Source organism: Uranotaenia lowii, chromosome 3 (genome assembly GCF_029784155.1).
Source record: "Uranotaenia lowii strain MFRU-FL chromosome 3, ASM2978415v1, whole genome shotgun sequence".
In the NCBI taxonomy this organism is placed as follows: domain Eukaryota; kingdom Metazoa; phylum Arthropoda; class Insecta; order Diptera; family Culicidae; genus Uranotaenia; species Uranotaenia lowii.
The window spans coordinates 139,887,163-139,915,035 of NC_073693.1; the positions used below are offsets into that span (position 1 = coordinate 139,887,163).

The 27,873-nt window shown below is 34.1% G+C and overlaps 1 protein-coding gene across 1 annotated transcript in view; it reads right to left on the reverse strand.

Annotated features, from left to right (window-relative positions):
* Positions 1 to 773: 773 nt before the first annotated feature.
* LOC129758686 (uncharacterized) overlaps positions 774 to 27,873 on the reverse strand; it is a 30,142-nt gene continuing 3,042 nt past the window's right edge. The window contains exons 3-7 of the mRNA XM_055756262.1: positions 20,115 to 20,264; positions 19,921 to 20,048; positions 19,666 to 19,860; positions 19,340 to 19,416; positions 774 to 1,471 (exon numbers count right to left, since the gene is read on the reverse strand). Coding sequence (XP_055612237.1) covers positions 862 to 1,471; positions 19,340 to 19,416; positions 19,666 to 19,860; positions 19,921 to 20,048; positions 20,115 to 20,264 — 1,160 coding nt within the window. The 3' untranslated portion in view covers positions 774 to 861. The remainder of the gene's footprint in view (positions 1,472 to 19,339; positions 19,417 to 19,665; positions 19,861 to 19,920; positions 20,049 to 20,114; positions 20,265 to 27,873) is intronic.

The window sequence follows — 27,873 nt, forward strand, 5'->3', positions numbered from 1 at the left end:
TTCGGAACATACGGTTTTAAATCTTTTGATCTTTCGTTTACGATTAGCTTATGCACATACACACACTTTTTTGCCATCTGATTTTTATCTCTAACACCTGGCATCCCTGGACCCCTTTTTTCGTAAACACTACAGCCAGCTGTCAAAACTTTTTTCAATATGGCTGAATGGCGATTTGGCATATGAGATCATCATCCTAGATGCATCATGGGTTCAACATGGCCGAGCGTGCACGGCGAAACAATTGTAAGTGCTTCTAAAGCATGGATAATCCAAAATCTGGACGCACTGTTTATTATATCATAGCGCTCCTAGTTGTCGGATCTGGAATGTTTTGACAGTACTTTGTTTGGAAATGTTTTCTCTATCAGTGCTGAAAATTTAATTCGTTTTGTTCCAAAAAAGTTACACGTAATAGAAGCCGCGAGACGATAATAAATTTTAGACACCCACTTAAAAAAAAATGGAAATTCCCAAAAATGTTATATTAAAAAAAACCCCTTTACGAACAGATGGCTTACCTTGGGAAAAATATTTTCAAGAACATCGACGTACTCTACAAGTTATCTCCGCCCTGATAGTCGAAAACGTTACAATGCCGGCTGACCCTTTGCAGGGGAGGTTAATCACGTCTTACAGTTAACTCGTCATCGTTACGTTCATTCGAGGAGGATCTTTCTTATCTCCCCTGTAAACATTAAAGTATTGGCTACGTTTTTTCTGTACATGGCTTTAGGAAAAAGTCGTAAAAACTGCTACATTTTTCATTCATTTATTGCTAACGATAGGTGGTAAATATACGAGTTTGTTGCGTTCTAAAGGGTTGTACTAATCCGAAAGGGCTTATAGAAAAACCTTTCGCTACTGATATCTTGAGTTCCGCAAAACCGATCTCAGTGGGGGTCGGTTTTCGAAGGGATTAGCTCGTGGCATCGGAGGACTGTAGTTGGGCGTCGGAAGATCGCCATCGCCACCGGATGCGGTTGCCGTATTGACCGGCGCAAATGTTCTCAGCCCATTGCTTCCGGCATTTCCGGCGTTGTTGTTGGGGAAGTTCAAACTATTCCGGTAGTTGAGTTCCTGGGCCACTTTCGCTGCGGCCACGTCTCTCCGCACCACGGTGTTCATGTTGAAGTTCTTCGGAGGAGGTGGAGGTGGAATCGGTTTCGGTGGATCAGGACGAACTTCAACGATCGGTTCGGGAGCTGGAGGTGCTCGACTTAGTGGTTCAAAGGTTCGAATGGCCGAGGGGACATTCTGTTGTTGTGGGGTTGGGGGTTGTTGGGATTGTTGTGGTGAATATGATCTCTGTTGATCGGACCAGTTCAGTTGTTGTTGGGCCGGAGATTGAACGGGTCTTTCGATGTCTCTAGGTTGTTCACTGATACGATCCAGAGGGCGCCTGTAGTTGGCAACTACTTGGGTGTTGTATGGGTTTCTGGTATCCTCCATCGGATCAGGTGGTGATGCTCTAAGGAATTGAAAACGGAAAACAGAAGATGAGTACAAATTGAAATGCTCACTGCGTCGGATAATCAATTAAGCTCAGTGCTTCTCAATGTAACCCTTATTTATTCTCTGGAGGATGTAAGATCCTTCGAGGTAATAAGCACAAATTAGAATTTATGGATTATGAGAATCTTAATAAACATCGGAGGCCTCTTTTACGACTCCGCAATAATACGACTGAATATATGGGCGCCCATATATATTTCAACATTTTATAGCTTAAGTTATTAGATAAAATGTTTTCAAACCATCATTAATAAAACTAGGGATCTAATAAAGTTGAAGGATATCATCAAACAATTAATCAGAACGTTTTCTATTTCAAACTTCATCGCGCACATTTTATTGTTCAGATATCATTATATAAAAATTATAATAAACTATTGAATTGAACTTAAATTGTTATCTATTTTCTCACTTTATATTTTTCAAATGTGTCAGTGCTAACAAAACTTTACCTTATACAAAGTCATACTATCTATTATTGTTAAATTTCCAATTTGACAGGCTTGAATTTAAAATATTCATTAAATAAAATAGGATTTATTTAAAAAACATAAATATTTGTAAAAATACAATTAGATTTCGGAACAACAATTTTCTGTATTAACTTGATTAATATTTAATTTTTTGGTTACAATTAAATACAAAAATGTCAGCTAATTTTGTGTTGAAACTGTTGAAATCGTTTAGTGCCTTCGTGAGTGTTCATTAATGTAGTGTATAGTATCGGTAGTGAGTTAATTATAATCGTTATGAAATGGACAATTTTAATAATTAAAATATATGCATGTGATTCAGATTGAAACATTGTTTAATAACAATATCTCTGATAAGCGTGTAAAAACGGTAGAAAAAAGAGCGTTAGAGTTTGAGAGAGAAAAACGATAAATCTCTCACGTAACGAAAATAGATCGGCAAACCCTTGATCTTCAGTTTATAGGAGATTCTTATTGACGACGCACGCAAATCGCTTTGCTCTTCAATTTGAGCAAGTGCCGTCACGACAATGGCGTAGTAAAAACGCTCCCAAATGGTAAGTTATTCTTTTGGAGATCTGGTGCCGAGTTTCTTGCGAGTTATGACGATTCTGGAAAGATATTGTAGGAAGGAATATTTGAGAAATAGATGGACGATTGAGTTTAATTGCAATAGAAAAAATAAGATTCAAATGAAAACAAAACATGGCGGTAAAACATCTTTTAAAAAATAAGAGGCAATGGAAAAAAAAGTTCTTAAAAATTATAAAGAAAATGTTAAAAGAAAAGGCAGTGAAAAAAATGAAGCCTAAAACTTAAAAAAAAATATATAAAAAAAATAAATGGCAGTGAAAAAAATGAAGCCTATGAAAAAAAAGAGAAGGCAGTGAAAAAAATTAAGCCTATAATTGAAACAAAATATTGAAAAATTAATGGCAGTGAAAAAAATGGGCCAAAAAAAAAATAATAAAAGAAAAAAGGCAGTGAAAAAAAACCAAGCCTAGAATTGAATAAATAAAAATATTTAAAAAAAATGAAGAATGAAATTGAAAAATAATTGAACTTCGACGAAAAAAAACTGTCAGTGAAAAAAAAAATGAAGCCTAACAAAAATGAATGAATCCATACACAGCAAAAATTAATTTCTGTAATATTACAGTAAATATCCTGTAACAAAAAGGAGCAGGACATTTACTATAATTTTACAGGTCGAAAAAAAATTACGTGCCAGTAATTTTCAAGTGCACATTTTTTTTACAGTATGGTTTGAAATTACAGGACTGTAATTTAAAGCCATGTACAGTGTACAGGGTTGTAGTTCGTACTTCATTTTCAAATTTATTTATGAATATTGTTAATGAATTAAATAAATGAAACATAATAAATACTAAAACGCAAGTATTTTCCAATGCTATTCATGGCATGAATTAAATGACACTATTACGTGCTACTACAATGCAGTATGGTATAAATATCCCACGGCATAATAGATTTTACTTTTTTTTTTGTGATATTTCGGAGGATTTTACTTAATTAATTGTTTTTTTTTAATCTCATTTTTATATTTCATATTAGTAAACTGTTTCATGTTAGTAAGCTCTGCTACCGTGCCAGTGGAAAATAAACGAAAACACTGATAGATTTCTACGATTGCTTGGTTGATTTCAAGTCTTGTATTTGGATTTTTCGGATAAAAACAAATGAGTCTTAAAATTGTTGAATTTTTGATTGAAGTTTATTGGCAGAATATCTAGGAAATTTAAAGTAAGGTTGGGTAAAAGTATGACTTGGAATGAAATGCTCGAAGAAAAAGAAATTTGATATTTTTCAAACATAATTTAAAAAGTTTTCGAATGTCATTTATCTTCAATTCATTATAAATTATAAATTTTCATGAGATAAATATCATTACAGTTCTCAATAGTAACTATACTATTCGTTGTGGGAAGTACCGTTTTCTAACTGATGATTTCATTCTTGTTCTAGCCTTCAAAGCAATCGTATCTTCCTCTGGTGAACCAAGTTCGTTTATCAATATGGCATCAAGCATTTTCTGTCTAGATCTATGAAATAAAAAAAACCTTTTAGTAGTTGATCAATTTAAAATATAATAACTGCTTGTTGAATCATGTTCATGTTTAGATATCCATTGGTAGATAGGCAAAGTTGTTTCTATTAACTAATTATAAATGAATACCGGATCGAATTATTAACTAAATATCTAATATTTTAAATGCAAAACAAAAAATGAAACAATGTATGGTGAAAGTTATAGTAGAGGTTTTTTAAACATGTCACGCAGCGCAGTAAATTTAGGAAAAATCGCGCGTTCGTTAAATAATTTGAAGAGTAATTTTAAAATCAATTTGAAATGTTCCAAATTGCTTAACCATATTTAACAGTAGGAGTTGTCGTTTTAGTCAAATCCCTTGTCCCTCGATATTAATTTTTAGTTGTGAACAAAAATAAGTTTTCAAATCACTCTCGTTTTCAATTATGTCATTTATATATGAAAAGACGTTGTGTTAACAAAAATCTTCAAAAGATGTAGAAACTTTCTAGGTTTAAACTAAAAAACAGAAGGATTTAAGCCCTCAAAAAGTAAATTTTCTTCTGGTGTTTGCTTTTGTACATTAACGTATTCAACCCTAGTTCTAAACAGTTCCAAATTTTGTACATTTTATTATTAGTTAAGTTAGAGCAAAGTGCATTAATGATAAAAGCAAAATGTTTTACGCTACACTTGAATTTTTTTTATGCAAAAAATATTATCATTATCGATTGTTATGCGCAGAATTAAGGTCTCAACTAAGCAGATTTTGGGCTGTTTACGGTAGTAGTTTATTTCACAGTACTTACAAGAACAGCAGCTTTGAAGTGATGTGAATTTGGTTCCTGAGCTTATAAAAATTACTACTTATTCCATCACCGTATGTTTCAATTAATACAGGATTACCGAAATTGGACATATTCTTTAATTTTTAATGAACCTTAAAAAAACAGAAGATATTAAATATTAATATATATTCGAACAACTTGCCAATCAAACTATCTCCAAGATTAGATATATATATTTAAAAGAACACTGAAGGTAAAGCACTGAAGGTATAATTACGCACCTATTCTAACACATTTGTTTTAATTGGAGAACAGAGAACTAAATAAAAATTCAGGTTGCAGTATATAAACAACAAACTTTGTCATTCGAAACTAAAAATTAACCTTTCCGAAAAATTAACGCAACACTCAAAATCTCACACATCCAAATTGAAGAAGTAAACCACTCTAGCAACGGTGTTATATAGGATGTTAGCATTTGAGCAAGAACATTTAAAAAAAAATAGAATAAGATAAGGATATTTAAACACATATTTTCAATTATCGCGAATAAACTACCACTCGCACTGATCCAAAAAGCAAGAAATATATCTAATGCGTTTAAGTTGGCTAGTTGGAACGTCATGATCTGTTGAAATAATGATTCAAATCATTGGAATTTTTGAAAAATGACTTGTTCAAACTAATTTAAAATCGTTTGATTGTGCTAAGGCATTTGTATCAACACATTTCAAATTACTTAAGATAAATGAACTGTAGTTACCTTCTTATCATATCGGTATAATATTGACAGTATTCAATCAAATTATCAAAATACTGAATCTCAATATGACATTTTAAGAAAATCAGTTAAGTTGAGGTGAAAGAAAATAATAATGAAAATGACGGCTTGGTCGTGTCGTGTCGAAATTTGACATCCGAGTTCGAATTCGAACATAACGCACACACGCAAAGCACATAAAAAGTAAGGCGCAAGATATTGTCGCTGAATCCCTAAACCGGAGTTATCGTCAATGAGCGCTGGCGACATTTACTGGCGACACTCACTGGCGACAAGTTATTATCAGGACGTGTACAACTTCGGGTGTGTTCTTATACCAAAGATTTTTTATTTCAAAGGAAAGTGCCGCAAAAACAAAGGATTTTTTCCTTTGGTTTTGGTATAAATAAAAAATCCTTTGGTTCAAATGCATTTTCCTCTGTTTCAAAGATTTTTTCTTTTGAAAAATCTTAGATTCAAAATATTAATGCTTTGATACAAAAACCAGTTTCATTTGATTTAAAGTTATTATCTTTGCTCAAAGGTAATTTAGATATAGATTTAAAAGCATTTATTCATTGAACCATTTTCCATTTATTCCAATTGGAAGATTTTTACCCTGTTGTTTCGAAGTTCCTATTAGGAATTTGAATAATAAAAAGATACAATTTTAGTTCTTAAATTCTTTTTTATTCACAAACACATAAAACACTGGTTCACTACAACCGAGTAGGGTCCTTGATATCGTTGACAAAGTTTCGCATTCTCCGTGGGCCGGTCAATAATCTTCCGAAAGCCACTCCAGCTGCTGGCTGGTCCGACTGGTGATTGCCGTTGAAGATTGGGCCGAAAAAATACGACCGCGGGATTTGGGGAGGTGTTACTTTGCGCAGCTTTCTCCATGTTCGAGAGACTTGGAAATCTATCCGTCGGCCGTGGTCCTGTAACTATACAAGCGTTTTAGAAAATCTTGAATTCACTTAAATATTCAGTATTTATTAACTTACACTTACCATTTTGCATCCTGAATCCTCCTTATTTATAGCTTACTCCGATTCACTGGTTTGATTTTTAAAACGAGCGGCCGAACTTTATTCGATTTTTCGGTTTTCTGTTCTTCTTGCAAGTCAATGCAAAATATCTTCTAAGTTTGAAGTTTTTGTTTCAAAAAATTATTTTTTTCAGTTTAAAACATTTTTCTTCGGTTGAAAGAAAATTTACTTTGTTTCTAAAGAAATATGCAATTGAACAAATTTCTTTTGAATCAAAGAATTTGTTTGAAATCAAAGTCCAAAGTTATTCAATTCAAAAAATTTATTCTTTCTTTCAAAAATTATTCTTTTCAATCAAAACTATAATTCATTGATTCAAAGAAAACAGGAGCTGGATTCAAAAAAATTAATGTTTTGAATCAAAGTCAGATTTAATTCGTTCCAAAATTCAAGTTTACTCTGCGTGAATACACGGAATCGTCCATCTTGTGACAGGCAATCGTAATCATAGGCATGGTAGGCGAACAATTCGCTGTCAAAAAGCGCTCCGTCTCCACCCCCCACCAATGAGAAACTTTTGGTACTCCTTGCCTACTGTTGCTCAATATGCAACCACCCGTAGCTGTATAGGCACGCTGGTTATTACTTTACAAAAGCGTTGCCAGTAATGATATTTCACAACGTCGCTAGTTGGCAAGGTTGCCGATCACCAGCGCGAAAACTTCGGATTTCAACTTCAATGACAATATATGTATCGGACCACCGCAGGTTCGTCTTTCTATCGATTTTGCCAGTGCTAGTGGGAAAACTGGTCAAATACAAATTCTAATGATGATGAGATGGCGTTTGCCAGCGTTCGGAACATTTCTTATTTATTGGTCCCGCGTTGATTCTCCGGCGCATAGGGCCGTGAAATTTTTCTTGCCGAATATAAAAAAAATTCAACTAAGCATTTGCATTGAAAGGCAATCGAATTTGAGAAAATTATAAGCTATTAGCAGCATACGAGCATTTAGCAGAATATTTAACAATGCATGAAGTACGATATATGCTGTTGCGTTCCATTGAATGAAAGACATATTGGGAATAAGCTGGTAATCAATCTAAAATTTTGTTTTAAGGAGTTCAATAACTTGGGATTAAAATATAGGTAATGTATACATGAAAAAAAAATTACCTATTTAGTTTTCAAACTCTATTAATGTGCTCCTACATAAGCACTTATAATCAGTAGCACCTGACACATTCATGTGCATTGGGGTTTTCTTTAATTATATTTCGGTATAATTTTTTTGGAAGGGCGAATGCGCCAATTGAAGACAAAATGAATAATAAGCTGAAACATTACGTTCGAAGACCAACATCACAATAAATTCTGTTTTACCAGAAGAATATTTTGAATTCTAGATAGCAAGACAAGATGTCAAACATTAAATGTAATTATTTTAGAATCAGCGATATTGGTACATTCGCCCTTTACTGAAATCGATACCGAATTGTTAAAATATGAACAAATATTTAAAGCAATGTTCTTCGAAATTAATTTAATTCAATTAAATCGCTGAATTCTGTTCATTGAAAACAAACGAAAACATATTTAAATGTTAAAGATTATTGTTTGCTTTGTTGGCGATAAAAGAACCTAAGATCCTCAAAAAGGTGAATAAAAGTTTATTAGGTATTTCAAAATTGATCCAAAAATTCAAGCAATTCCACAGGACTGGAAAGGTATGTATGCAAAAACGAAACATGAGCGATAGTCTAATTTGTAACCTAAATATACAATAAATTATCCTAGGATGGGAACAACATTTTGGTTCATGGAAATGCTGAAACCACGGTCAAGAAAGTATAACTTATGCAGCACGGGAGACCAATTTAAACGGTGTCTGAAGAAGCGGCTAAATTATAGTCGTAGAGTTTATACTTACCATCTTTATTCTCATCCGGAAAACATAAAACCAGCAATTGGAGGATTTCATCTTGGGACCAATTGTTTTGGTAAGCTAGCATGATAGTGTCAAGTCTTTCGTGTTCCTGACATTATGCGTGGAGGAATTATTTCCAAAACTAGAGACTCTGGAATTCAAAAAGAATATTAAATTTGGAGTTCTTTAGACAAACTTGGTTGTGTGGAATTCCACGTTCGTAGTTAAACGGCTGTTGAGCGGCTACGTGGATATCGATCGCGTTCAGTTGCTCTCGTACGCCCTCGATATCGTGCAACGGATGACTGCAACATGCATTTGTACAGCAGTTGAGAAATGGGTGGACCACTGCTGATGCAACATTTCGGAGTTGGACAGGAAAATGCTGAAGGCCCAATGCAGCCGGATGTTCTCGTTCTAAGCCACCAGATGACAGTCTCGTTTTGAGGCGTTTCACAGCGATCCGTCCCGTTTTCGACTCTCCTCCAACATGAAGTTTCAGACCAAGGAAACGAGGTCCGGAAGCGCGCCAACAATGCCATTGCTCGACGGAATCAATCGACATGTATACAAACAAGTCTACTCGTGCTGACTTCACACCACATTCCATCGGCAAACCAGTCACTGCAATGCTCACAATTGATGCTAAATTTCAATTTAAAAACTGTACCTACCAATTGATTTTCAGAATCCGCGCAACGAACATTATGTAAAATGCATTCGCAAACACTAGCCACAATCGCTCGAAATTTTACAGTTCTGAAATTCTAAACCGGCCTGTAAAGAATGCTCTCACTTAAAAATAAATGCTTCGACCTGTAAAACTACAGTACATGTCCTGCTCCTTTTTGTTACAGGACATTTACTGTAATGTTCAATGATTCTATATTTACTTTTCAACCTATCAATAGAAAATTACGTGATTTCGAAATTACAGGTTGTATTATTTTAAAGTTAACCATTTTCAATGACACGTAAGATTCAAAAATTTTTTCTGTGTAGCACGGTTGAAAAAAAAGAGACTTTGAGAAAAATAAAGCCTGAATAAATTTAAAGAATATATATATGATTCAACCTAAACAAAAAAAAAATATTTAAATTCGTTAAATGGGTAAATAAAAGGTTGAAAAGAATCACTCATATTAGAAGTTTTATCAAAACAAAAATTATAGCCAAGGCAATGGTGATAAATGAAAGTAAACATAAAAAAAAATAACATAAAATATGAAAAATTAAAAAAAATAAAAAAAAACGACACAAAAACAGGCACATAAAGGTTTTATTAAAAAAAAAAGTTTTGATTGAAAAAAAAAAAATGAATACGAATAAAATCAAAAACTAGTACTAGTGGTCATAAATTTAAGCAAAAGAAGGTTTGAAAGAAGATTTTTATAATTAGTCGAAAATTTAAGCAAACAATTCAACAACAGAATTTAGACGAAAATAGCCAAAGACAAATGAATAAAATTATACTAATGAATGAAAATTATTCATGATGAAAATTTTTCATCATAAATCGAATAAAGCATTTAATAGTTGTATTTAACAAAAATTTAAACAAAAAAAAATTTCGAGTGAAAAATAAATAAAATAAGTTGAAATGCGAACAAATGAAAGATGAACTAAACGGTTTTGAAACATTAGTTAAAAATGAAACCTGCATAAAAAATGGTTAACATTTGATTATATTGATTTAATAAAATTGAAAAAAAATTAAATGATTTTTGTATTTTCGGTTTGGATATCGGTAACAAATCATAATAAAGTGAACATTAAGTAAACCTTAACCATAAGAAAAACCTTAAATTCAATAATATTAATACCACATAATGTAAGTATAGTGAATATCTTGAGCATAAATGAAATTTGTCTTGTACTAAAATTATAAAGTTTAAAATAAATAAAAATTGTTTAACTCCCATGCGTCTCACTTTGTCTGTAAGAATGGTGTGGACGTTGTATTCATTTTTTTAAAAATTCATTATGAAGTTGTATCTCTCGTTCTAAGATAACTCCAAAAAAAATTATTATTGAGTTCAATGCTGTAGTAGACGCATTTCAAATAAACTTTCTAACTTTTCAGTAGCACTTGACGTTTAAAATTGTCTCAATTGGAAATTTCACGCTCTTAAGAATCAACCAAATGGTGGACGATAGTATAATTTTAGATTTTTTGTACGGAATTTTAACTCCACAGGAAAATAATTATAGATAATTTTGTTGTGTCGCTAGTTAAATTATACTTTTTTTTTTTTAAATAAATAAATGCAAAAAAAAAGAACAATGAAAAAAACATAACAAAAGGAAACAAGCTACAAAATCAAATGAAATGATCATGTAACATTAGAGGCGGGGGATAATGTAGTGTATAGTATCGGTAGTGAGTTAATTATAATCGTTATGAAATGGACAATTTTAATAATTAAAATATATGCATGTGATTCAGATTGAAACATTGTTTAATAACAATATCTCTGATAAGCGTGTAAAAACGGTAGAAAAAAGAGCGTTAGAGTTTGAGAGAGAAAAGGTAAACGTCAGAAAAACGATAAATCTCTCACGTAACGAAAATAGATCGGCAAACCCTTGATCTTCAGTTTATAGGAGATTCTTATTGACGACGCACGCAAATCGCTTTGCTCTTCAATTTGAGCAAGTGCCGTCACGACAATTAAGTTTCAGCAAAAAGTGTACCTCGATTTCTAAATGCGGGTCTTAAAACTGGTTTAAACGCGTTAAACTAAAATATTCGTAAATTTTTGTGTTAAAAAATCTTTGGTGTTCAAAATTTAATACATGACTAAAATTAATGATCCTACTTTCCTACCTGATTTAAAAATTTAATGTTTATGAATGGCACAGCTAAGTTAAAACAAACGAGGAAATGGAGTTAACCATTTGTCATAAATTATTCTGTATGAAATAGTGCATATACATCTTTGCTGTAGAACAATCATTTTTTTAAATAATTCATCGTGTCACTGATTTTAAAAAAAATTTCGAATTTACTATTGGTTATAGTATAAAGTCGGAACTTCCACAAAAACTATTCCTTTTTATCAACTAAAATGTATTATGAAAAAATGCAACACTTTCTTTTATAAATAATTTTTGAATGCACGGATGAAAATTGATGAAATTTTCAGTGAAACAAAGCTTAGTAATGTTAAAGACATACACCGTCTTGACCGCTTAAAGGTTTAGGAGTTAGCAAGTTATTAATAATGAATTAGAAGCAAAAACTTGTACTTTTAAACTGTCATATCTTGGATTGGTGCAAACCAAAAAATATTTCAAATCGGCATTATTTACTTCAATTATCAAATATTTGATTGTGAAATTATGGAAAAATTAAATTATTCCTTAAAGTCTGTTTCACATAGAATCAGGTCGGATAAAATAGATCATTTTTCCGCAAATAAATAACGTACAACAAAAGTAAAAATGTCAGTTTGCCCTAAACTATTGCCCAATATTTCTAGATGGGACGAAAATCCGGACAGTTTGGTGGATTGATATTTTTTTCAACAAAATCGATCTTGTTCTCCTTATACGATTTAACGACATCCCGGCTGTAGTGGCAGCTTGCCAGGTCCGGCCAGAACTTCATCGGACCTTTTTGGAACCGAATGAGTGGTAAAACCCTATTCTGGAGACATTCTTCTTTGTAACCATTTCCGTTCATTGTGTCCCCAGTGATGAAAATCTTAGACTTCTTCCCACAACTACAGATCCCTTGCCAAATCATCAACTTACAAGCAAATTTATCTGCGAAAACAAACTTGAATCTACCCGCAACATTCCCTTTACGATTCGCAAGGTAAAATTTGTTACCGGGTATTTGTCCAAAATCCATTTTGACGTAAGTTTCGTCGTCCATCAAAATGCATCCGTTATATTTGGTCAACACATTCTCGTAAAACTTCCTTGCCCTGGTTTTGGCAACCAGGTTTTGTTTCAGCGTCCTGTATGGGCGTTTGCTTGCATGATACGACCGCAAGCCTTCTCGCAAACAAATTCGTCGAGCTGTACTGTGGTTCTTCTTGAACTTTTTCGCCAAATCACGCAAGTGGATTCCAGGATTATTGTGAACTGATCGAATTACCTTTGCTCGCAGCTTCCGGTCATACGTTCCACTTTTACGCCTGGTTTGTTTAGCTCGATCCACCGTAAGGGTCTCCCGGTAACGTTGCAGCACCGAATTTACAGTCCATTTTGGATATTTGAGGAATTTCGCTATCGGTTTCTCTACGTGAGTCTGCAGAATTATCTCTCGCCTTTCGCGTTCCATCGTCGATAACTTTTGACTGACTGCTTCAATCTTGAAGAAATTTTCACCACTAAGTAAACAAACCATCCGGATCAAAACACTTTCAAAAGATTCGCGATGTGACAACTAGAGGCGCTGCGGTAAATGAAAAGATGCGACCAGATTCTATGTGAAACAGACTTTAAACTCGAGAAAAATGAATTCAATAATTTGTTAAATTTGAATATAAATTGAAACATTTGAAGACTCTTTGAATGAGAACATCCCCATTTTTCAAGCAAAAGTCAAATTTTCAATGTTTTGGTATTGCTTAAATTCATTGAGATGCCTAAATTAGCAATTTAGTAGGGTTAGTTGCCTTACTATGGACCCTTTAAACGTTGGTTTTTAATTAATCATGTTTTCTTATAAATTGGCGGAATATTTTTCAGGAAATTTTTGTAATGTTCATAATCTAATCAGCAAGTTTCAATAAGAATTTGCAATTATTGAAAGATTTGCTAAGACATTGATGATCGAAATTTCCATCTTTGAACCTACTGTTTCTATTTTGTTATTGGACTGATACCTTTCATCGGACCTAGAACTGAAATTCCTATAAAACGTATGATTTTTCGAAAATAAATTAAAAAATTCATTAAAATTTTTATCTTTAATCAAATATTATCATCAAAAATATCTTCAATCAAATATTATTAATAAAAATATTATCATAAAAAAGTATTACAGCATTTTAACGATCAAAAACACTTAAATTTCTGTTATGAACATTTCAAACACTTTTACTCTTCGTTAGCTCTATCACAGCAGAATTATAGCTGAAAATTTTTGTGTTTACTTACTTGTAGTTTATTTGCGTAAAGTTGTCCAAAAGTGTTAGAAATGGTCAATATTGGTTCTGAATTGTGCCCCAATTAAAAATTCGCACCTTTGTTAATTTGTTGGTATCGAAACAAAGTTTTGGTGGTGTAAGGTCTGAAAATTGAACATCAAAGACAAAAGTCTTCTATTTTTGGACCCTTTACAAATTTTTCGATTGATTTTCATTTATTTTGGGAAACATAGGCCGTATGCTTGATATTCTTCACAGTGAAAGTAATTTCTATTTGAACTTTGGCTTGGACAATTAAAAACGTGATTTTTCCTTGTTCACTCTGGTTTCTCAAAACCCTCCCCCCTCATTGAGCTGTCTGATTTACCACTGATTAGAAGATACATTTTTGAAAACGTTGAAAATTTTATTAGAAAGACATTTTATGGCAAAAGGCGGAATGGTAGGATTCAGGAAGAATAAAAGTTCATTGGGTGCATAAGAGTTTCTTTATCCTATGCTAACAAAATGAATAATTTTCAATTTTTGGCATTTTAGGACTAAAGTAGCCTCTAGGTCCAAAGTAGGAGCTCTCACCCTACATTTTGAAAAATTACAAAAAAAAAAATTAAAATGACTGATTTTTTTTTGTAATTTAAAATTTTTTAAAAAGCTGACTAAAAGCGAGAAAAATGTTCTAAATTATTAACTTGAGCGTCGCAATGGACTCAGGCAATAAAAAAAACTATGAAAATTCGACTTTTGTACGGAAAATGGAGATGTTCTCTTACAAAGCACAATGGGGAAAAAAGTGTATAAACCGCGAAGAAATTCAATATATTCCCTCCTACAAAACAAATTTATGAAAAAGTAGTTTTCTTTGGTGAAAGTGTCCGGAAAATCGATTAGACGTTGTTTCAGATACTGCACGAGCTTACGAATGGAGTTCGAAACGCTTCGGAAAATGGAATTATGGCTGCCCTCTATTCCCCAAGTTTTTTTCAATTATTTCATAAAAAGCATGTTCGGTTATGAAAATTTTTAACAAAATCGGACGCATCGTATGTGCTTTTTTTACCCTCAATTTAATTGAAATTAATTGAAAAATATTGGGAAATTGGGGATAATGCAGCCATTGCTCCTGTTTTCAATGCGTTCGGTGGCTCAAATAGGCTTTGTTAGATTTCTCAGAAAAAATCAAACCAGATACGTCCTATTTGGTTCAAAATGTTCAAGTCCGTTCATGATTTTTTTCTGAAATAAATGAAAAATGTTGGGGAATTGAGGGTAACCACTGCCAAACCACATTTTCTGAAGCGTGCGGTGGGGTCAAACAGCCTCCATTGAATTTCTCAGAAAAAAAAGCACACAAGATAGGTCTATTTTTGATCAAAATTTTCAAGTCTAAATTAGTTTTTTTCTGGATTGTTTACAAAAATGGGGGAATTATTTAGTTGTTAAAAAGGTACTTTAACTCCGTTCGTAAGCTCGTGCAGCATCTGAAACAACGTCCAATCGATTTTCCGGACATTTTCATGAATGGAAAGTACTTTTTCATAGATGTGTTTTGTGTAGGAGGGAAGAATAGAGTTTCTTCGCGATTTATATACTTTTATCCCATTGTGCAAAGGGGTTTAAAATAAATGAATTTTAAATAAATGAATGAACTGCACCCTTTGGCATCGGTTCATATCACCTTCTCTCGATTATTTACTATGTTCTGTACATGGTGCCACCACAATGCCACGCGTCGTGTTCCAAACTCGAGAAATTGCTCAATTGCTTCTTTCCTACATTTTGAAAATGAGTGAAATGAATTTGTATTGGAAATTAACAATCATTGGATTTTTTTGTTTCGAGTTTAAGATATAACCTTTCGTCCATAATTCCATAATCAAACAATTGATATTTGATTTAAGCAATGCCGTCACAAATTTTTTTTGTTAGTACCAATCCGAGATATGAAAGTTTTTGCCTACGCTATAACTAGGTAGCGAACTTCTGCAGATATGTACAAGTTTGCTCTCCGGGAGAAAATGTGCTTATTTAAATTCATAAAAATGCATTCAAAACATCCCAAGCAATCAAAAGTCACATATTTACTTGAATGAAGGCATTGATAGTTACATATTGACTGACAAAGAGAATCAACTGCCCAATTCCCTTTAGTAAACTTTATGTACTCATCAATGAACTTGAAAGTTGCAAAAGTGATTAAAATGTATGTTGTATGTAACTTGTTTTGCCCAATTCCCATGAGTGAACTATATGTACTCATTTATAAATTTGAAAGTTGCAAAAGTGATTTATACGTACGTTGTACGGAACTTAAGTCACATAAAGGGGACAAAAGTGCTCAAAACGGGATTTGGTAAGTCACAAAAAATACATTGAGGTGCTTTCAAAATCTAATAAAATGTAGGAAAGAAGCAATTGAGCAATTTGTCGAGTTTGGAACACGACGCGTGGCATCGTGGCTGCACCATGTTTAGAACATAGTAAATAATCGAGAGAAGGTGATAGGAACCGGTGACAAGGGTGCAGTTGAGATACAGAGAGAGATTTTTGCTCATTTTACGATTTTTCGGGAGCTGAATTAAAAGGTTGCTGGAAGGTAAGTAGAAGGTCATTAGGACTTGTTTTGGAACTTGAAAGTATCAATAAGAATTTAAATTTTTAGATGCACAGAACGTACTTCATATCAATGATGGAGCTGAGTAAGCGCTTTTGTACCTGTTTTATGGGACTTTTGGTTGCTTGGGATGCTTCTTGTATGAATTCATGCACAAAAGTTTACTTATTTATTTTTTAAACGAAGAGTTGATCACCGTAAATTTTATATTGTGAAATTATTTTATCGGCTATATCGGTGAAATTGATAATTTTTGAGAAAGAGTATTTAAGAATTGATAGATTATAGACGGATAGAAGATTAGAATAAGATGAAAGATATTGAAATTGAGCGGAACGGTAATTTTAATTTGAAAACTTTTCATCACATTTCATCGATTTGTTCCTCACGGGCCTACTACCTTGAAGTGGTTGATACAGATAGAATTGTAGCAACCACCACACAATAGTAGGCCTAGCGTGGTTCGTCCCACAAGCGGAAACTTGCAGTACGAACGAACCAGTTTGTTTGCAGTTTATTTATTTATTTATTTATTTATTTATTTTCAGCCTTTAATCTTTTCTAATTTTAACAAAATATTCAAGAATACGCTAACTTAAATCTATTTTTGATTTGTTCTCTGGACATTTCTAGCTTTATCACATTAGCATGAGCGTTATAGGGTGGCTTCATTCTGTAAATAGGTTCATTCCGAGCGTAGTTCTGGATACGGTTTGTTAGCTGAAACGGTCTTATGCTGCGCAAACCGCTACGTCCTTCGTTAGGTGAGATTTGTGACAACAAATACGGTGAAAAATATTTTCCACTGTTTGGATCTTTAAAAAACAACACGGCGATTGATTTCCTACGATTTTCCAGTGCATCCAATCCTACCAGCATACATAAGGCTCGATATTCCGGCATTTCGTCATGCCAACCCAAGGTTCCTTAGGACTTATCTCAGAAATCGTTTTTGGACTCGTTCTATTCTGTTTTTATGTACATTGTAGTATAGCTGCCACACTATACTGGCGTATTCGATTGCAGTTCGGATAAGACCAGCATAAATCGAAACAATGGTGTAAGGGTTGTCCAGCTCGTGACGAATCCTGCTTACCACACCGTACATGGAGTTTGCTTTGGCAACGACTTGTTCAATATGTTTTGAAATACTGAGTTCCGCATCTAACTGAACGCCTAGGTCCTTCACCGACGATTTTCTAGCAATGATACTGCTGTTTTCGAAACGATATTCATGCAAGATGTTATTCATCTTCCGAGAAAAGGTTATCGTGCTACATTTTGAGGCAATAATTTTAAATCCAAACGCGCTGCAGCGCTCAGAAAACCTATATACCGCGTTTTGTAGAGTCAAGCAATCCTTGGGATTTCGAACTGGAAGGAACATTTTCAAATCATCTGCGTATATCAAAACATACACGTCACGCAACACTCCGGGGAACTCGTTCATAACAGTGATGAAAAGGAGGGGTCCCAAGTGACTCCCTTGTGGTACACCACTGTTAACCGAGAATACGCTGGATCTCGCATTCCCAAGCTTCACGAATTGTACTCTTTCTGTTAGGTATGAACCAATCCACTGCAGGCAAGTACTGGTAATTCCATTTTTACATAGAACTGACAGGAGAGCATGAATGTCGATCACGTCAAAAGCCTTTGATATGTCGGTATATATGGTATCAACTTGTGATCCCTGCATCATCCATTGAGTAGTGCGAGAAACGAATTCAGCCAAGTTCATCACTGTTGAACCCTTTTTCAAAAAGCCGTGCTGAAAATCTGACATTTTTCTTTCTAACCATGGGTACATTTGATCGAAAATTATGCTTTCGAACAGTTTGGGAATCGCAGAGAGAATTGCTACCCCACGGTAGTTTTCAGCAGGCAGTTTAGAACCATTCTTATGAATCGGCAAAATATGTGAGATCTTCCATAGTTTTGGAAACCGACCTTCACGAATTGAAGCTGAGAATAGCAATTCCACCAGGACCACTTCCTTCGGACTCATCGAGCAGTAAAATTTTTCGTTGAATGTCGGTGATCGATACTCTCAATTCAGGAATAATTTCGGTAGCGGCTTGGAATCGTAGTTCTGTATTTAAATCGTTAGCGCTGTAAATACAAAAGTCCATCCAAAGTATATGCCTTTTTATTGTTGAAAGAAATATGTTTTGGGATTAAATTCGTCTTACGTTTGGAGTTGACGTGCTTCCAAAAACGTTTCGGTTCTGTTTGAATATCTCCTTGAAGTTCGTTTAAATACGTGATACTTTGGGCTCTATGCAAAGTGTTGAAAGCAATCGGTAAGCTGTTTTGTCCGGTTGAGTTTTACTTCTACGATACTTATTATATTTCTTTTTCTTATCTTTATGAAGACGAATTGTTTCGGCCTTGAACCATTCCGGATATTTGGTTCGATTCGGTTTCTATATGAATGTTCTACAGTGTTCTAGCAATATGCCGTAAACAACATAATAGAAAGACTAGACGTTAAAACCAATAGAACTTTCAACGGAGCGTGAATTTCCAGCAACGTTATCGAAGACACCCTGACTGCTTAAAAATTCGAACATATTTTGAGCACGCGGTTTAGCGCTATCAACGCAAAAATCATCATTCGACAAAATAAAAGCCAAAATATTGTTATTTTCGACTTGACTACCAATTTGTGAGGAGACAATTTGGCTTTTTCTGATCACTGGAAAAAGTTTTTATGTGAAAATCATGCAAATATGTCACGCCCTTATCTTGGTTTGAGATTATCAATGCGCATGGATTGATGATGATGAGCATTTTTGCTGAAAACACCATTTGTCTATCTGTTATAGTATTGAGAATGGTTTTTGAGATAAAAAAAATATTTGGGCGCGATCGTGAAAAATCCAGGACACTAAATTTGGAAGACCACAAAAGTTCATGTTGCGAAATCATTCGAGGATTCCTAGAGGACGTTCCGATAAACATAAATTTCAATAAAAGCGAATATGATTGATTCCACGAAGGAAAGGAATGTGAAAAGTTCCATGTATTGAAATCTATCCTAAGTTAATTAAAAAAAGAAAGTGTTGCTTTTTTCGACCAAACCTCTTATTTGAACGACATCATATTTGACACTCCTACCTCATGTCATAAGCATCAATGTGTTGCCGTCTCGTTCCGGAATTGTCCCCGACAAAGCCTCCGTTGGTCATTCCATTCTGCAAAAAAAAAAAAATGCATAAAACATTACTGTATTGACAATTCACAACGTTCACAATATAAGTCTAAAACAAATTAAAACCCGACTAAAACGTGTCGGCTGTGATTGATTAAGATTGATTACAGGCTTTGGCGCCACACTCGAAAATGTTTCACCGGATAGTCGAAACATGTTTAGTGGGTGTCGTCCTCTTATCACTCGAACTGTCACTATCATTACTGTCGGAAAGACATTTGATGAAACTTACCTTTCTGCGGAGCTGATTGTAGTCGTAGATTTTAAATGTCTGCGTGAACATATAAACTGCCAGGCCAACATTGAATATCCAGAAGATCCATCCACGGAATGCCATCACCAGCATGATACCGGAAACGGTCGAAGCTACCGTCAGGACCTGATCGGCTCCCGTGACTGCCGGATAGGGAACCAGGAATTGTGCGCGCTGAAATAGATTGTTTGTGAGATTTTTTTTTCGGAAATTTTCAGTTTTAGCTATACTCACAATAATGGTGTCATAATCAACGGCAAATTGTATCCCTAGTGCAAGATCGAGAATGCTGATCGTGACCGTGAATGCGATCCAGATGTAGAGGAAGATGTTGATGTATCGTACGTAACGTTTTCGAGCATCTACAAGATTGTCACAAGAAGAGCATTGAAATATTCAAACTAAACTGCAAACAATTAGGTACAAACTTGTGAGTAAAGTTAGAGAGCTGATGGCCCAGAAGAGGTGCATGATCAGGTAGACCCATACCCAAGCGTGCAGATCACCGGGTGATAGAAGATTGAGCGCACGGACTGCGGTCATATCGATGAACGGAATGTTTGCCTGGAAACATGTTCCTGTAATGAAAATATATTTTTTTAAAAATAAGAAAAGCAAATCATATATTAGACTGAATCAAATTGGGATAATTTTTAAATTTCTCGAACCCTGAGTTCTAGAAAGCTTCGTTTTGGTCAAAACTCATCGATGATTTTTTGAAGAATTTTCAAGTGACGTTTACATGAGTAAATTTAAACTTTTATGTTTGTAAAGAAAAATTCAATATTTTGTTCGAAAAATCAACACGTTTATTGTTTCTTCTGAGGAACTGAGCCTGCTACTAGTTTCATGCTTAGCACCAGCACTGCCATTCTAAGCACGATTGTCCCATGTGGAAAAACGTACAAACGAGAAAAACGCGATTAAAATGTCAGCTAAATTTCCAATTTTTCTCTCAAACTAAAAATTCACCGACAGTTTTTTCGTAGTGAACAGTTCAAGTCAATCAGTTTACGATATTTTCTGCCAAAAAAACTACATTTTCTACAACAAAGAACAGCAAATTAGAGCCAAAAATGTTCCGTGTGACACTTTTGCGTAGAATCAGAACGCATGCCGATGCTAGTTCTACGAAAAACTGTCACACGGCTACAATTTTTCTATCATTTTAAAAGCTTGCGTAGTTTATTTTTGTCCCGAAAACTCATGCTAAACCGTAGATTGAGAAATACGTTCCTTTTTGTTTATAAAAAATGTATAGTTGAGTATGGATCCTGTAAGTAAGGCTATGATCATTTAGTATCCGGGCACTTTATTTCGGTGATAGCTACGGTAATAGAGCTTGGATATGCAAAACTTTAGTAGCGTTGTGTTGGTTATGAAAAGGACTATCTTGCTTATTTTTGATAGATTTTTGAGTTAACGTGTGTTTGAGATACTTACGATGCAAAAAGACATGGTAAAAATAATTTTGCACAAATTTGCTCCTTTTACGTATTTTGCGCCTCAAAAATTCTTCATTGTTGACTTGAAAGCTCATGTACTGTTGATTTTTTCTGATTTTTTTTCGGACCAAATGGTTAAGAAGTACAAGGAGCCACTCTAGGATCCACACGAAGTTCAAACCAACCATCGGAGTGCTACCCTTGATCTTAAATATGGTTAAAAGTCTATGGTTATTGGGGATAATTGAATGCAGACTCCTTAAATAATGCAAAAAATCCATTTCCGGCAGACAAAAAGTGTTGCCTGACTAGTAGACACCAAGTAAATAACTAATAATGATCAGTTCCAAAGATCGCAATCTGTACATCCGATATTTTCGCAGTATGACAGATGTGTTCTGATGGACAAAAAAAATTATGTTAGAACCAGATTTAAGAGACCAAATTCTTCGAGATGCCTACTCATGAAAAGGTTCCAACCAGATTCCAATTGCTTTTTTCAGGTGAGTTTGTGTAAAATATCCTGATTTTTCAAAGGTTTTGCTTCTATGGTAAAAACAAATAAATCAATCATGACTGAAAAAAGTGTGCAAAGATTAAAAAGAGATTTTATGAAAAAGTAAGAGTATTTCTTGAAATCATTGATAATTTTTTTTTTTATTTTTACATTAAATGTCATATTAACATCTTCATTTTCTCCATAGAAAAATTTGCGATCAAATGAGTAGTTTTTAAAATACACACGTTTGTAACTGTCCGGATACTAAATGATCATAGCCTTAGTGCCTACCGAACAGTGTTTAGTGAAAATTTTCCTGAATAAAACACTCAAGGCTTCTCGCTCCTCCTCTGCCCTCTACTTTAGTGTTCTTTTCAGTGAATAACATTAAATTCAACAGTTTGAACTCATCTTAGGACAATTTTTTGATAAAAATTGCATTTTTCATAGAATTTTCTCTAGTGTGACATTCTTGCGTAGAACTATCAACATAGAGACAACCACCTTGATGAAAATTTCGTATAAGTTCAGAACAAAGTATACTTGTTTGTGTTTTTATTCGAAAGTTAACACTAAAAGAGACCGTTTCCAGCAAAAAAGTGAAAATTACCCAAAAGTCACATGGGACATTCTTGCTTAGAACGGCAGAGCAGTGATACCGAATAAATAGATTGTTTTTGAATGTCAAAAGACAGACAGATTTCATTCAACAGGTTGTAACATTTTTTTCATGGAATATTCATTCTTTATCACGTTCAGCCAAAACTCAAAAATGATTTAAAGTACTTGTAATGTACACATTTTAGAATTAAGTTTAGAATCCATCTCTTCAACTGCAATATTAGCTCCTGTCATGAAAATTCAATTTTCCTGCCTATAATGATAGAGCATTTTTGATTCCTTTTTTCTCTTCTCTACCAACCGTCGAACAAACCGGTCACCTAGCCACGTTGAATTAAAAAGTGGAATTAGAATAAAATTGTAGTCTAAAGTTTTCCTAAATAAAGTATTATTTATTGGACTAAATCCAAGTGGAGTGAAGTTTCTTTAAGTTGTGACCGTGACCTATTTCCTGACGATACAGTACTGTTTTGGTTTATGTTTTTACTTTTTGGGAGCTTTATAGTTGGTGTATGTATGTATGTATGTATGGTTCCCCCATCGGTAGCAAGGTCCAGCCTATGTCTGTGTGGCTTGGCCTTCGAATTGACTTCTAGGGCTTCCACGGCCGATGGTTCGTCGAGGAAAGGCATCCAACCCTCAGAATCCTACAATGGTTGGCACTCCACTCCGCTTGTAATAGTTCCCTCAGGTTATCCCCAGATGCATTTCCTCTGGGAAATATAGTAAGAATAAAGTAACATATAATAATATAATAAATGAAATATAAATGCAAAATATGAACCATAGAATATAGATGGAATAATTTCAAATAAATACCTGCCGATTGAGCTGAAAATTTAAAAACTGTTAATATAAAATGTAGCCGGTTTAAATAAACCTTTGAAAAATTGATTTATAACACTCCATAATATTTTTAACTTCATTCTATTGTAGATTATTTATCTTGATTTGTGTGGTTTGTTATAAAGTTGAATTAAATCATTAATTTTTTGAACCAAAAATAAATTGTAAAAGTGGTTTTGAGAAATTTTTTTTCCAGGATTTACTGATTAGTCCTGTCAGTCAAATAAAAATAATTTCTTCACGATACAACCTTGGAAAACGTACTGCAAAATTTAAATTCATACTAAAGGAACACTTTTTTGACGATACACATAATTTCTTTCTTCCACCCATCACAACGCAATTTATTCCCGAGCAACACAGCATGCTTTGACCTGTCGCTTTCATAGTTCACACACACACACACATTTGCAAGTAAGCCCTGGGGCGAAGCCCGACTCTCCTCCGGGACGAGGCTCGATTTTCTCCTTTCCGTAGCTGTTAACTGTTGCCCCGGCACAACTGCTGCTTGAACTTCAGGATAAATCCTCACTAAACCCTCCTTTCACTCCATAACAGTTTCACAATACTTAAACAGTCCTGAACATTGCAATGAAACTTTATTTAACCAAACCGCTCTCCACAATTGCATGTGAATTAAGCACCCGCGATTGAATAACACGACCGCACGCGACAAGTGTCCAACGATTTTGGGAGCTTTATAGTTGGTGTGCAGAAAAACAAACTACTTGTTACACAGGTACCTACTTCTCATTTCTTCAACATCAAGTAGCTATAAAAGTGTAAAAAGTCTTTTTGTACAGCTCAATAATTCGAAAGAAATCTCTGTTGTACTCTTTTGTAAACTTGAAAGTTTTAAATTAGTTGCAACAGGCGTTTAAAGGCAAGCTCGCAATTTAAGAACATTGAAGTAGATTTAGAGGCTTAATTCCACTTGTATCGAACTTCAACCCGTGTTTGCATAAGCAAACACATCGCAAAATGGGGAAAAAGTGTATAAACCGCGAAAAAATTCAATATCCTCCCTCCTTCACAAAACAAACCTATGAAAAAGTACTTTCCTTTAGTGAAAATGTCCGGAAAATCGATTGGACGTTGGTTTAGAAGCCGCACGAGCTTAAGAACAGAGATATAAAGCCTTTTTAACTCCTAATTTCCCTATATTTAGTAAACCATCCAGAATAAAAACAAATTTAGACTTGGAAATTTTGAACAAAAACGCTTCGGAAAATGGAGCCTGTTTTTATTCTTAATTCTGCTGTATTTTACATTTATTTAAAAAAAGCGTGTTCGGACTTGAAAAATTTGAACCAAATGGGATCTTATGTGTTTTTTTCCGAGGAATCCAACGAAGCCTATTTCAGTCACCGCACACATTGGAAATAGGAGTTTTGTCTATTTTATCCTTAACTCCCTTACATTTTTAAAACAGTTCAGAAAAGGCATGATCGGACTTGAAAATTTCGAACCAAATGAGACTTATCTTATGCGATTTTTTTTAGGAATTCAATGAAGGCCGTTTGAGCCACAGCACGTTTTGGAAAATGGAGTTATGGCTGTTTTTACACTATTTGGCGAAAAAGTTCAAGACGAACCACAGTACAGCTCGACGAATTTGTTTGCGAGAAGGCTTGCGGTTGTATCATGCAAGCAAACACTCCAACAGGGCGCTGAAACAAAACATGGTTGCCAAAACCAGGGCAAGGAAGTTGTACGAGAAAGTGTTGACCAAGTACAACGGATGCATTTCGATGGGCGACGATACTTAGGGGGAAGTGTTCCTAAATGCGCATGTTGGGTAATATGCGCATACAGCCGATTGACGATATGGCTAAAGATTCATTATATCTAATCAGTGCAGTTTAAGGGTAATACGCTTTTAAAACATGGCATGAAAAAATTAAATTGTTATATAAAGTCGAAAAAATTTAAAAATTCAAACAAGATTTTTGTCAGTTTTGTTATAATATATTGAACTTTAATTATTGTGCGTAAAGATTCAGTGAACAAAAATTTTAATGGTTTTTCTTTCTTATTCATCTAGAAATCGAAAATTCAACAAATTGAAGCTTTTGGCAAAGTTGTAAATGATAAGATATTGGAATAAGAGACAGGTTCTGAATGCCTATATCAAGGCAGGTTAAATGCCTATATCAAGAAAAATAGATTATTCTTATAATTTTTTTACTTTCTATCATTTAAACATTAAATCTACGCTCAAATCACGATCTTACAGCGAAAAAAGAAGAACTTCATACTGATCCGATAAAAATACAATATGAACAAAATATTACCACGAAATATGGCCATATGGCATACTTAACTATGTTTGATGCAAATAAACTAGTGATGTTAAAAATTTCACCAAAATTTCAGCCTTGACGTATCCTTAACATCCGTTTCTACAATTTTCAATTAAATAATTTCAAAATATTGCAAGTGTAAATGAAATATAGCTTAAAACATAAATATGCGCAATTAACCCGCCGGTTTCGGAAATCGGCTATTTTGACTTCTTTTATTATTTTCACAAAAACTGTAAGAGATTTTAACAGAAAAATTGCTCTTACGTATAGAAAACAGATGTCCGCTCATGTGCGCATAGTTTTCAGACTCCTATCTATTGGAATATGGGAGAAAATGAATGCTTTCCTTAATATGCGCATATAGCCCGCCTCTCCCCTACGTCAAAATGGATTTTGGACAAATACCCGGTAACAAATTTTACCTTGCGAAGCGTAAAGGGAATGTTGCGGGTAGATTCAAGTTTTTTTTCACATGTAAATTCGCTCGTCAGTTGATTATTTGGCAAGGGATCTGTAGTTGGGGAAGAAGACTAAGATTTTCATCACTGGGGACACAATGAATGGAAATGTTTACAAAGAAGAATGTCTCCAGAAGAGGGTTTTGCCATTCATTCGGTCCCACAAAGGTCCGGTGCAGTTCTGGCTGGACCTGATAAGCTGCCACTACAGCCGGGATGTCGTTAAGTGGTATAAGGAGAACAAGATCGATTTTGTCGAAAAAAGGATCTATCCACCAAACTGTCCGGATTTTCGTCCCATCGAAAAATATTGGGCAATAGTTAAGGGCAAACTGAAGAAATGTGGCAGAACCATGAATAAACCCGCTCAAATAGAAAAGTGGTGGAACAAGATGGCGAATGAGGTTACCAGCAGTACTGTGCAGAAAATGATGGATGGTATCACAAAAAAAGTTCGAAAATTCATCCGAAAAGCTGACGAACGATTTTTTTGTATTTTTTTTCCTTCAAGTGCAATAAAAACCCTACAAAATGATGAACAAATGGAGAAATGATCTATTTTATCCGACCAGATTCTATGTGAAACAGACTTTAGTGCTCGGAGAGCGGCCTGGCTGTCAGAGAATATATGTATATGTAGATATTTGTGTACCTATATTCTTCATCAAAACCCTTGTACCTTAAGCTATAAATTTAGGTCAGTTCTGTACTTAATAGTTTGGATAATTTGAGCGCCAAAAACTGTTATTATGAAGAAAAATAAAAGGAAATCTTTCTTCTGTTTTAACAGTCGACTGGAAAACAACTTCTTCTATTTCCCATCCGAGAGTCAGAAAATGATCTGACACAACAATAGGCTTCCAAGAAGATTATGTTTTCAGAACAAAAAATTGAAAATTTATAAACAAAGACAAACCTACTTAAAACAAAACGTCGAAATATCGATACATTGAAAAATGGAAAATCTCTTTTTTAAATTCGGTTAATCTAATGTTTTATACATGGAGGCGATTTCTTTGTAACACCTTCACGTATAATCGGATGGTCGGAATTAAGTGAAATTGGTACCCGGGGGTCTTTCGAGATGGTTTGTATAATAGCCTCGAAAATCTTACTTTTTATGGAAGGGAGGCTCCCATACAAAATCAACATGACACAACTCGAACAACTTTAAGACGATTTTCATGAAAACTAATTCACGAGCACGAATATGTTAAAGATGTGTAGATGAAGTTCAAATTTTCTAACGATTTATTAAGTAAAAGGTAAAACGAAGTTTACCAGGTCAGCTAGTTTATTTGAAAATTTAAATAAATTATGAAGATTAAAAAACATAGTTTTTAACATTTTAGAAGGAAACTTTTAGAAACTTATTTATACAATTCAATTGATAACTCAAGGGAATCGAATTTTTGCTGATTGATTTGAAAAATTTTGTTTTAAATCGTTAGTGAGATTTTGTCTATCACTTCTTGTTTCGGTGATGTGTAGTTTATAAGCCCGTTTGTACGGCTTGCTCTAAGTAATAGTGGACAGTCCTTTTGAATAAAAAAAAAATGAATTATTGAAAGGGCTCTTTGAATGCCGAAAGCTACGAGAAAACCCTTACAGTAGGGGTATTCAGTGTAAGGGCTCAACGAGTATAAATTAAAGTTTGTTGCCTGACGCCATCTCGATATCCAAGACGGCAGCTTCCGCTTTTACAAGTACAATGAAATAAGGCAAAACTAGATAAAATAAGATAAAACTTTATGGAACTAGATAAAACAAGGCAAAATTAAACATGCTAAAGGCTAGTGAAACAAGTTAAACATGACGGAATAATATGAACAAAACAAGATGACATCATAAAAAATACATAAAAATACTATAAAAAAAATAAAGGTAAATTACACAGGATAAATATAGACTAAACTAAATGTAAAAATATAAAGCAAAATAAAACAATACAAAAATAGAAATGCTTTCAAAGATTGAGGATTAGATATTAATCAACATTTTCTGCCGTGATT